The following is a 12,809-nucleotide window of genomic DNA, read 5'->3' as shown; positions in this document are numbered from 1 at the left end:
AAATCGGGTCAATTTTGACACTTAATATCTGGATCCGATGATCGAGTCAGATAAAGGTGTTACAATTTACATCTCAAAACACTTATTTTTCATTGACGATATTATCCGAACCTATAATGAAACTAATAATTTTTTTAATGCTGAAAAATAAGAGAGTAAATTATTCTTATAGATTTTAGGTGCTAAGCTTGGCTGTTGTACAATTCTTTTCCTATAAAAGCTAGGCAAAAGCTTTAAAGTATAGACAAAGAGGAAAGTGAGATATAACTTATAGAAAAAAATAAGAAATAATGCAAGGGATGAATTAATTATCTAATTTTGAAAATGATTAAGAGAAAAGAACTACTATTCATTTTTATGACTATAACTTTTAACATTAAAATAAACAAATAGATCCCGGAGTTGATCTATAAAAGGAGCAAAACTGCATCCCAACCTGCATGCAAATCCAACCTTCCCCGTTTTAAAGAAGCTCTTCAATATATTTATTTCTGCTTTTTAACTTGTCATCATAGTTTCTCTTCCCCTATGGCTCACTCGGTTGAGATGCTTGGTCAAGAATGCTTTGATTTGAAAAACAAGGCTATTGCTCATCTCCATGATTATTCCTTCATGGATGAAATCCCCACAATTGATTACTCTTTGTTGTTTTCCAAGGATCATAATGAACGGGCTAACTCCTTGGAACACCTTGGAAAAGCATGCCAAGATTTCGGTTGCTTTTATGTACGAACTTCCAATACACACACATATACACATCAACTGGTTATGGTTATCAAAATCTTAAACTCTTGAAAACCTAACATTGTTTCTTAATTATATTAGTTATTGTTTGCATTTTATTTACATTTACATATATGGTAGCCTTTTTCCATATAATTTAGGGTTTTTTTTTTTTTTGTCTTTTTGAAGCTGATAAATGGTGTTGAAGAAAGGGTGATAGAAGGAGCACTGAAGGGTATTTCAGATTACTTTGAGCTGACAAATCAGGAGGAGAGGAGTGAGTACTTAAAGAAGAATTCAATGGATAGGATAAGGTGGTATTTAAGATCTGATGCTGGGGAAAACAGAGAGAATCTAAAGATAGTAACACACCCTGAATATCATTGCCCTAGCAAACCTGATAGTTGCAAGTATTCATTATTCCTATCATTCTTCTCATATGTTATAATACTGTTTAAGGTTTTGTTATATATATCTTAAAATGGTGGATTTTCATCCATATTTGACAGAGATGCCATTGGAGAATACTCGAAAGGGATGCATGAGGTTGAACTTGGTTTAGCTAAAGCAATCTCGACAACTTTGGGATATGAAGAAACCTACATCGAGAAGGAATTCAAGCTGGAGGCAGGATTCGACGTGGCTACCTTGAATCCACCATCTTTACAATCCAAAGGTTCTACTGGTTTGGCGGAACATACGGACCCGGGCTTTTTTGTTTCTCTTATACAAGATGTTAACGGGGGACTTCAAGTGCTCTCTCATCAAGGAAATTGGATCACTGTTAACATACCCCGAAACACCATTTTCATCGGTATTGGGGATCATCTTGAGGTATCTCTTTCTATCATTATCATTTGCTCCATGCAAGATGTACTAATAGTTTATGTTATATTCTTGTGTGCTAATTAGATATTAACCAATGGGAAGTACAAGAGTCATATACATCAAGTGATCTTGGATAACAACGAAGTGAAAAGAATCTCAATGGCAACACTTCATGGACCTTCATTGGACACATTTGTAGCCCCAGCACCGGGGTTCATCAATGACTCTCACCCACCAACCTACCGAGGGATGACCTACAAGGAATCCTTGGAGCTCAATGGTTTTGATGAAATCGATGTGCAGTCATCCCTTATTCAGCTTCAAATGCCACTCTCTCTCTAATTTCATGCATGGTGTTGTATTTCTATAATTGCCTTTTGAGTGTTTTTGAGATAAAAGTAAATAAAGAACTATGCTTGTTTTCGTCATTGTAATCAAGTATTTGTGTGATGGAATTACTTTGTCACACCCAAAAATTAGGTTAGAAGAATCGGGTTTGTGATAACTGAAAGTGGTCACGCCCCGAGTTATAAGGTTATTATCGTGCGTTTGTTAAATAAAAAAGTTATTGGTCTAGTAATTAAGAAATAGTTAAAGTATCCTTAGATACCATTTCTCCTACTCTAACATATTTAGAGGATTAATAAAAAAATTTGCCACATTAATATGAAAAAAGCATGTGCATGAATGTAAGGAAATTTTCATGGATTAAGATGTTGAAATAATGAATTAGTGAGATAAATATGAAAATGATAATAAATATGTGTAAACTTAATTTTAAAAGGTGTTGAAATAAGTCATTGACAAAGTTTAGGTGGAAATGATTGGTTATGAAAATGCCTTATTAACTAATAATTTATTATGTATATTTTGGTTGCTATAAAATTACTAATAAGAATAATTTTGGTGTACATGAAGGAGTCATTAAATGGGATATTAAAGTAGAAATGTGTAAATATGTCACCAAGACAAATTTGGGGGATAATTCGTTAAATTGTTGAAATGTGAACAAAAAAAATGTAGGAACATATGTAGGGTCACGAAATTAGGTTAAACGTGAGGTCATAACGAGCCTTTTAGGAAATTACTAGAAATTATTGATAAATATTTTAAATTTATTACTTAAGTTCAAGGAAATCATAATGTGAAAAATGAACATGTTTATAAGGCCACCACTAAGATATATACTGTCAGGAATAAAAATTAGACAAAAAATAGGCTTCAGGCCTAATGGTTAAGTATTAGAGAGTCCTTCCTAGAGACTCAAGTTTAAGCTTCTTTCCTCCCATTTTATTATTTTCAGTAAACTAGGGAAAGTCACAGCCCAAAATAAATATATACGGTTAAGAAATAAAATTAAACAAGAAATAAGCTTGAGGTTTAATGGTTAAAGAGTTAGAACATCTATCTTAAGGTTCCAAGTTCAAACCCTTCATTTTCTTTTTATTTCATAATTTCGCCAAATACGTCTCAAAACATATGTATATTGTAACAACCCGTTTTTTGGTCAAATCAGAACAATGCTTTCAGGACCACAAATCTAAAGTTAAAATATTAATTTTATTATTATATTAAATTTTACAGCATGATAGAATTATTAGGTAAAATTTCGTGAAGAAATTTTATCGTTTACATGCTCAATTTGATAAAAAGGACTAAATCGCGTAAAGTGCAAAAGTTGAGTTCTAGTAGTTAAAAGTATTAAATAGCTATAGAACCTTAAAGTAAGAGTCCTTACATGGTAATTAGACCACTAATGAAGACAGTGGAATGTGATGGCTTGGCATTTGCATAATTAGTGATGTTTTTAAATGTTATTTAAGTAATTTTTGTAAATAATGATAAAAACAAATGAAATAAAACAAGTCTTCATCTTTTATTCATCATCATCAACCGAAATTAAAAGAGAAAAAGGAAGCCATTGTTGAGCTAGGTTTGGGCAACCCTATTTTGTCAATAGGTAAGTGATTTTTGTCCCGTTTTTGATAATTTCTATGTTTTTTTATCGTTGAAACTAGTACTAGCTAGCCCGTACCTTCATTTTTGAAACTGTTATAGATTTCAAATGATACCATTGTTGAATGCTTGGTTTTTTAAGTGTTTAATGATAGATTATGAAGGTTTAATGTTAGATATACAAGTTTTGCAAAGTGATTTTTGACAAAAATGTCAAAAAGGGATTAAATTGATAAAATGTGAAGTGAGGTAGTTAAAAATGTGAATAAATTGAAAATATGGGCTGCTAGTAACATGTACTGAATTCGGCCAAGCATGGGTTTAATGAAATTATGTGTATTTTGTGTTGTTTTGAAATAGGGACTAAATTATAAAAATGTGAAAGTTTAGAGGCAAATGTGTAAAATAGCCCTAATGTGTGTTTTGGACTAAATTCAATAAATAGTTGATTAAATAAGCTGATTTTGATCATATATAGATCAAGATAAGTCGAGGTTGAGATTAGATCGGGAAAATGAATATCGGACGACTAGTCTATAATTTCCATCCAAGCAACTTTAGGTAAGTTCGTATAATTAGAATCAAATTCTCATTTAATTGCAATTGTATGAAATGATTAGGTATATATATGTGTGTGTGTGAATTGAATGGTTGAAATAAACGATATTGAATTGCTTAATTTGAAATGTATAGAGTAATACCGAGCCCCGTTTGAACTATAGAAAATCGTAGGATACGAGTGACATGTCACTAGGGTTACCATTTTGGTTGAGCTCCTGCATTTGTTGCGGACTCACCACAGCTCATATGAGCTTACCGATATATCAGCTCTTATGAGCTTATCGTTTCAGCTCGATAGAGCTTACCATTCTTTAGCTTGGAATGAGCTTACCGATCATGGCTCGAAAGAGCGAAAATGATAATGAATTGACGAATTACCAATTAATGCACATAGTGTGTATCACCTGAGTATCCTTCGATGTTTTATTAAGTTCAATGGGATTATACTGTTACCGATTATATGATTGAAAATGAAATGGAATATGATATGTGTTATGAGAACGTATGGTACTGGAAACGAGATTTTATGAAATATATGAATGAAATGCTATGTGAGTTGAATGCCAAATTGAATCATTCATGGATAAAATGTTGGTTATATGCATATTTAAGACTCTAACCTATTGAGATGTATGTGTGATAGGCATTTGAATATTCGAGATGGACATATTGATTTAATTGCTTAAATTATGTAATGTGGTAAGTTTAATTCTATTATACGGGCTTACTAAGCTTTAATGCTTACTCAATTTATTTCTTTGTATTTTATAGAGGTTCGTTAGCTAGCTCGATTCGGTCGACGTCAGAGATAAGCATCACACTATCCAGTCGATTTCTCGATACTTTTGAACTCATGGAAGTTGTGTAAATATGGCATGTATAGGCTAGTTTCGATATGGTTCATTTTGATCTGTGTATATATATAGCCATGGGAAAATGGCTTGATAATGATGCTAATGCTTGTGTATATTAGGCCATGTAATTATCTCATTTTGGAAGTATTTGATATGGTATATCTTATGTGGTGGATGGTCATATAATTTGGTTTGAGTAATGAGGTAAATGATGGATGTATTCTTTTATGTTCTTATAGGTTATATGATGAATATATATATTGATTGTATATTGGTTATTTAGGTACGATTCTATATGGTGAATAATAACTATGTTTTAGGTTCGTTTAGTTGGTTATATATATAGTTATAAATGACATGTTGATGTTTGTATTAGGTTATGAAATATTATGTTTAGCTTAATATTGAATGGTGGAATTGGTATGAATTTTGAGGCTAATCTGCTAGCCTAATAAATGAGAAATGAATTGGTTGTGAATATGTAATTTTGGCATTTGTGTTTAGTATTGATAGTTGCTAATTTGGTGAGATTAACATGCAAAATTGGTATGTTTTGTTTAGGCTAAATGTAATTAAAATGGTTAAATGATTATGTTACTTAATTGAGTATATATTAAATTAGTTTTGGTTGCTTATTTGAATGACATAAATGGTATCGAAATGTGATATTGAAATGGTATTATATGTATCATGGTCATTGATGTTTAAATGTTACAGATGTATGACCGAATGCCTTGTGATGAGTTAAATTAATTATGTTTATTTAGCTGTAGTTCTAGAGTGTTTAATAGCGATATGCTCATTTTAAGTATGTTATGAGAGTATTTTATGAAACTAATTGCAGTGTGATAATTGTTGATAAATGTATGTATTGAACCGTGTTATGATCTGTAACTCATCGTAACTCCTTTCTGACGACAGATACGGGTTAAGGGTGTTACATTTTATTGGTATAAGAGCTATGGTTTAGTCAGTTCTAGGACTAATGTAGTGTGTGAGTCTAGCTATACATGACATATATATAAACTGCGATAGTGTGATGATTCCTAACAATTAAAATGTGTTTTTATATAGTAAATGGATCCAAATCGAGCCGTAGCCAACAACGTTAAAAGTAATGCGCCAGCTCTCACTCGAGAGACTGCACCTTTTGAATCTAGTCCTGTTACGAGAAGTCAGGGAGGAGAAGCTAAACAAGCTTTCTTCCAAGTGTTAAATGAATGGTTTACTAAATTTGTTCGAGCAAACTCGGCTGCTCAACAACCTCCACCCTCGCCTGTTCCTCACCCGATCCCTGTAATGCCTAAAGGTATAGACCCGTTGCGATTGAATAAACCTCCCTTTGATAAGATAAGAAAATATGGGGCTGAAGAATTTCGAGCTACAGTTAGTGACGATGCTATGAGAGCTGAGTTCTGGCTTCAAAACACGATCAGGGTTTTTGATGAACTTTCCTGCACACTTGACGAATGTTTGAAGTGTGCTATATCTTTGTTGAGAGATAGAACGTACCATTGGTGGAATACACTAATATTTGTTGTTCCGCAAGAAAAAGTTACTTGGGAATTCTTCCAATCTGAGTTCAGAAAGAATATATCAGTCAACGGTTCATTGATCAGAAACGAAAGGAATTTCTTGAATTGAAACAAGGCCGAATGACAGTAACTGAATATGAGCGAGAATTTGTATGACTCAGCAAATACGCTCGTGAATGTATATCTACCGAGGCTAAATGTGTAAAATATTCGAGAATGGATTGAATGAAGATATTCGATTGCTAGTCGGGATTCTTGAGTTGAAAGAGTTCGTTGTTCTGGTTGAACGAACCTGTAAAGCTAAAGAGCTTGGTAAAGAGAAAAGAAAAGCTAATTCTGAAGCCAGATATGTTAGAAAAATATTTGTGGGAAAGTCTCATCTGTCCGCATCAAAGAAATTTAGAGAGTATCATCCTCGTTCTACTGCTTTTGTAGGGATTTTGATCTGAGATAGAGAGGTCAGACAGTACAGCTCTAAACTTCAGACGACGCCGATTGCAAGTGTGGGAAGTGTTAGAAATGTTGGACCCGAGTGTAAGTATTATAGTAGGGGCCATTACGGTGAATGTGGAGTGATGAGCGGGGCGTGTTTTAGATGTGGATCGTTGGCTTACTATCTCCGAGACTGTTCAGAGCAACCAACAGCTGAAAGAGATCAACCAGTGAAAATGAGATCCAATAATACTGCTACTAGAGGAAGACCACCTCGAAACACTGGAAATACGAGTGGTAATCAAGGTGTTACGAGTGATTCTGCTGTTAGATCTGAAGCACGAGCACTTGTTCGAGCTTACACTATCCGTGCATTAGAGGAGGCATCTTCGCCAGACGTGATTACTGGTACATTCACTCTCTATAAAACTAATGTGATTGCATTGATAGATCCAGGATCAACTCATTCGTATATATGTGTGAATTTAGTATCCAGTAAGACTTTTCCTATAGAGTCTACTGAAATTGTAATTAGAGTATCGAACCCATTAAGCAAGTGTGTTTTGGTAAATAAAGTGTGCAAGAACTATCCGTTGATGATTCGAGATTTTTGTTTTCTGGTCGATCTAATGTTGTTACCATTTGATGAATTTGATATAATCGTGGGTATGGATTGGCTAACGTTGCATGATGTGATTGTGAACTGCAAACGAAAGACGATCGATTTGAGATGTTAGAATAATGAGATTATCCAGGTTGAGTCAGATGATCTGAATGGATTGTCGGTTGTGATTTCGTCGATGAAAGCTCAGAGTTATGTGAGAAAAGGCTATGAAACTTACTTTGCTTATGTTCTTAATACAAAAGTGATTGAAAAGAAGATTGAATTTGTGTCAGTTGTGTGTAAGTATCCAGATGTATTTCCCGAAGAGCTACCGGGATTACCACCGATTCGAAAAGTTGAATTTAGTATTGAACCAGTGTCGGGAGCTACTCCGATATCAATAGCTCCATATGAAATGGCTCCAACCGAGTTAAAAGAATTGAAATCTCAGTTGTAAGAGTTGACCGATAGAGGATTTGCACGACCGAGTTTCTCTCCCTGGGGTGCTCCGGTATTATTTGTGAAAAAGAAAGACAGAACTATGAGAATGTGTATTGATTATAGACAGCTCAATAAAGTGACAATCAAGAATAAATATTCTCTGCCACAAATAGACGATTTGTTTGATTAGCTGAAAGGGGCTACAGTGTTTTCTAAGATAGATTTGAGATCGGGTTATTATCAGCTACGAGTTAAAGACTCAGATGTGCTAAAAATTACTTTTCGAACGAGGTACGGGCATTATGAGTTTCTAGTTATGCCTTTCGGACTAACGAATGCACCTGCTATTTTTATGGACCTAATGAATCGGATCTTCAGACCATATTTGGATAGATTTGTTGTTGTGTTTGTAGATGACATCTTGATCTATTTCGTTGATGAATCTGAGCATGTTGAACATCTAAGAATAGTGCTGCAGACTTTGCGAGATAAACAACTATTTGAAAAGTTCAGTAAATGTGAGTTCTGATTACGAGAAGTTGGTTTTTTAGGGCATATTGTGTCAGCATCGGGTATTCGAGTTGATCTGAGTAAGATTTCGGCAATATTAGAATGGAAGCTTCAGAAAAATTCATCTGAAGTCTGAAGTTTTCTAGGACTCGCTGGTTATTACAGACGATTCGTAAAAGGTTTCTCAATGATTGCAACTCCGTTGATGAGACTACTTTAGAAAGATGTTAAGTTCGAATGGTCGGACAAGTGCCAAAAAATTTTTGAACAGCTGAAGGCTCTTTTGACTTAAGCTCCAGTGTTAGTACGCCAGAACCGTAATCTATAGTGATGCATCGTTGAATGTTCTGGGTTGTGTTTTGATGCAGGAAGGCAAAGTCATAGCTTATGCCTCGAGACAGTTGAAACGGCATGAAAAGAATTATCCGACACACGATTTAGAGTTAGCAGTCATTGTGTTTGCATTGAATATTTGGCGCCATTATTTGTTCGGTGAGAAATGTCATGTTTATTCTGATAACAAGAGCTTAAAATATTTGATGACTCAGAAAGATCTAAATCTACGACAGCGAAGATGGTTGGAATTGTTAAAAGATTACGAGCTAGTAATTAACTATCATCCGATAAAGGCCAATGTGGTTGTTAATGCTTTAAGTCAGAAATCTCTGTTTGCTCTACGTGCAATGAATACTCAGTTAGCCCTATCTGATGACGGTGCGATTGTGGCTGAGTTGAAAGAAAGACCGTTATTTATGCAGCAGATTTACGAAGCTTAGAAAGTTGATAATGAATTGTTAGCGAAACAGGCTCAATGTGATTTGAATTCAGATTCAGAGTTTCGAGTCGATGCTAATGATTGTTTAAGATTCAGAATTCGAATATGTGTATCGAGAAATTCAGAGTTAATTCAGATGATTTTAAATGAAGCTCATAGTAGTCATTTGTCTATTCATCCGGGAAGCACGAAAATGTATAACGATTTGAAACAGCTTCACTGGTGGTCTGGTATGAAACGTGACATCTCAAAGTTCGTTTCTAAATGTTTGATTTGTCAGCAAGTTAAAGCTGAGCATCAGGTACCGTCTGGTTTATTGCAGCCGATTATGATTCCTGAATAGAAATGGGATAGAGTGACTATGGATTTTGTGTCGGGATTGCCCTTATCTCTGAGAAAGAAAGATGCGATCTAGTTTATAGTTGACAGATTGATGAAATCAGCTCATTTCATTCTAGTACGAACGGACTCTTCGCTTGATAAGTTAGCTGAGTTGTATATTTCTGAGGTTGTGAGATTGCACGGAGTACTTATTTCTATTGTTTCGAATAGAGATCCGAGGTTCACATCGCGGTTTTAGAAGAAACTGCAAGATGCACTAGGTACAAAACTGCACTTCAGTACCATTTTTCACCCATGGACCGATGGACAATCCGAGCGAGTTATTCAGATACTTGAGGATATGTTACGATGTTACGTTTTTGAGTTTGAAGGTACGTGGGAAAAGTATTTGCCGTTTATTGAATTTGCGTATAATAATAGCTTTCAATCGAGTATAAAAATGGGACCTTACGAAGCTTTGTACGGTTGCAAATGCCGAACACCTTTGTATTGGACAGAGCTCAGCGAGAATAAGATTCACGGGGTCAATTTGATTAAAGAGGCTGAAAAGAAAGTGAAAGTGATTCGTGATAGTTTGAAAGCAGTGTCAGATCGTTAGAAATCATACGCAGATTTAAAACGAAAAGATATTGAGTTTCAGGTTGGGGATAAAGTGTTTTTAAAAGTCTCTCCGTGGTAGGAAATACTTAGATTCAGTCGTAAGGGCAAGTTGAGTTCGAGATTCATTGGGCCGTATGAGATCATCGAGAGAGTAGGTCCAATGGCATATCGGTTAGCTCTAACGAATGAGTTAGAGAAAATTTACAACGTTTTTCATGTATCAACGCTTCGATGATACCAATCCAATCCCTCGCATGTCATTTCTCCTTTTGAGATTGAAAAACAGCCTGATATGACGTATAACAAATAACCGATCAAATTAATAGCTCGCGAAGTCAAAGAACTGAGAAATAAGAAAATTTCTTTAGTGAAAGTCTTATGGTATCGACACGGGGTCGAAGAAGTTACTTGGGAAACTGAGGATGCTATGAGAAAGCAATACTTGAACCTATTCACTGGTAAGATTTTCAGGGACGAAAATCCCTAAGGGGAGAGAGTTGTAACAGCCCGTTTTTGGGTCACATCGAAACAGTGCTTTTGGGACCACAAATTCAAATTTAAAATATTAATTTTATTATTATATTAAATTTTACAGCATGATAGAATTATTAGGTAAAAATTTCGTGAAGAAATTTTATCGTTTACATGCTCAATTTGATAAAAAAGGACTAAATCGCGTAAAGTGAAAAAGTTGAGTTCTAGTAGTTAAAAGTATTAAATAGCTATAGAACCTTAAAGTAAGAGTCCTTATATGGTAATTCGACCACTAATGAAGATAGTGGAATGTGATGGTGTGGCATTTGTGTAATTAGTGATGTTTTTAAATGTTATTTAAGTAATTTTTAAAATAATGATAAAAACAAATGAGATAAAACAAGTCTTCATCTTTTATTCATCATCATCAACCGAAATTAAAAGAGAAAAAGGAAGCCATTGTTGAGCTAGGTTCGGCCAACCCTATTTTGTCAATAGGTAAGTGATTTTTGTCCCGTTTTTGATAATTTCTATGTTTTTGTGATCATTGCAACTAGTACTAGCTAGCCCGTACCTTTATTTTTGAAACTGTTATAGATTTCAAATGATGCCATTGTTGAATGCTTGGTTTTTTAAGTGTTTAATGATAGATTATGAAGGTTTAATGTTAGATATACAAGTTTTGCAAAGTGATTTTTGACAAAAATGTCAAAAAGGGATTAAATTGATAAAATGTGAAATGTGGTGGTTAAAAGTTTGAATAAATTGAAAATATGGGCTGCTAGTAACATGTATTGAATTCAGCCAAGCATTGGTTTAATGAAATTATGTGTATTTTGTGTTGTTTTGAAATAGGGACTAAATTGTGAAAGTTTAGAGGCAAATGTGTAAAATAGCCCTAGTGTGTGTTTTGGACTAAATTCAATAAATAGTTTATTAAATAAGCTGATTTTGATCATATATAGATCAAGATAAGTCGAGATTGGGATTAGATCAGGGAAAAGGAAAAGCGGACAAATAGTCGATAATTTACATCCGAGCAACTTGAGGTAAGTTCGTATAATCAGAATCTAATATTCATTTAATTACAATTGTATGAAATGATTAGGTATATATATGTGAATTGAATGGTTCAAATAAACGATATTGAATTGTTTAATTTGAAATGTATAGAGTAATACCGAGCCTCGTTTGAACTATAAAAAATCATAGGATACGAGTGACATGTCACTAGGGTTACCATTTTGGTCGAGCTCCTGCATTTGTTGTAGACTCACCACAGCTCGTGTGAGCTTACCGATATATCAGCTCTTATGAGCTTACCGTTTCAGCTCGATAGAGCTTACCGTTCTTCAACTCAGAATGAGCTTACCGATCATGGCTGGAAAGAGCGAAAATGATAATGAATTGACGGATTACCGTTTAATGCACATAGTGTGTATCACCTAAGTATCCTTCAATATTTTATTAGGTTCAACAGGCATTATACTGTTACCAATTATATAATTGAGAATGAAATGGAATATGATCTATGTGAATTGTATATATGGAATATGATATGTGTTATGAGAACGTATGGAACTGGAAACGAGATTTTATGAAATGTATGAATGAAATGCTATGTAAGTTGAATGCCAAATTGAATCATTCATGGATGAAATGTTGGTTATATGCATATTTTTAAGACTCTAACCTATTGAGATGTATGTGTCCTAGGCATTTGAATATTCAAGATGGACATATTGTTTTAATTGCTTAAATTATGTAATGTGGTAAGTTTAATTCTATTATACGGGCTTACTAAGCTTTAATGCTTACTCAATTTATTTCTTTGTGTTTTATAGAGGTTCGTTAGCTAGCTCAATTAAGTCGACGTCGCAGATAAGCATCACACTATCCAGTCGATTTCTCGGTACTTTTGAACTCATAGAAGTTGTGTAAATATTGCATGTATAGACTAGTTTCGATATGGTTCATTTTGATCTGTGTATATATACAGCCATGGGAAAATGGCTTGAAAATGATGCTAATGCTTGTGTATATTAGGCCATGTAATTAGCTCATTTTGAAAGTATGTTATATGGTATATTTTGCGTGGTGGATGGTTATATAATTTGGTTTGAGTAATGGGGTAAATGATGGATGTATTCTTTTATGTTCCTTTAGGTTATATG

The 12,809-nt window shown here is 34.2% G+C and overlaps 1 protein-coding gene across 1 annotated transcript; it reads left to right on the top strand.

Moving 5' to 3' along the window:
* The first annotated feature begins 453 nt into the window (after window positions 1-453).
* Window positions 454-2,128, top strand: LOC105796783 (2-oxoglutarate-dependent dioxygenase 19). Its single transcript, XM_012626584.2, has 4 exons — window positions 454-726; window positions 913-1,133; window positions 1,233-1,557; window positions 1,636-2,128. Exons 1-4 carry the CDS (start codon window positions 529-531, stop codon window positions 1,891-1,893), a joined length of 1,002 nt encoding a protein of 333 aa, XP_012482038.1. The 5' UTR covers window positions 454-528; the 3' UTR covers window positions 1,894-2,128.
* Window positions 2,129-12,809: the final 10,681 nt, after the last annotated feature.

Source organism: Gossypium raimondii, chromosome 3, assembly GCF_025698545.1.
Source record: "Gossypium raimondii isolate GPD5lz chromosome 3, ASM2569854v1, whole genome shotgun sequence".
Lineage (NCBI taxonomy): Eukaryota > Viridiplantae > Streptophyta > Magnoliopsida > Malvales > Malvaceae > Gossypium > Gossypium raimondii.
Note: the sequence above shows the minus strand (reverse complement) of the source record. Positions and strands in the feature narration are given on the sequence as shown.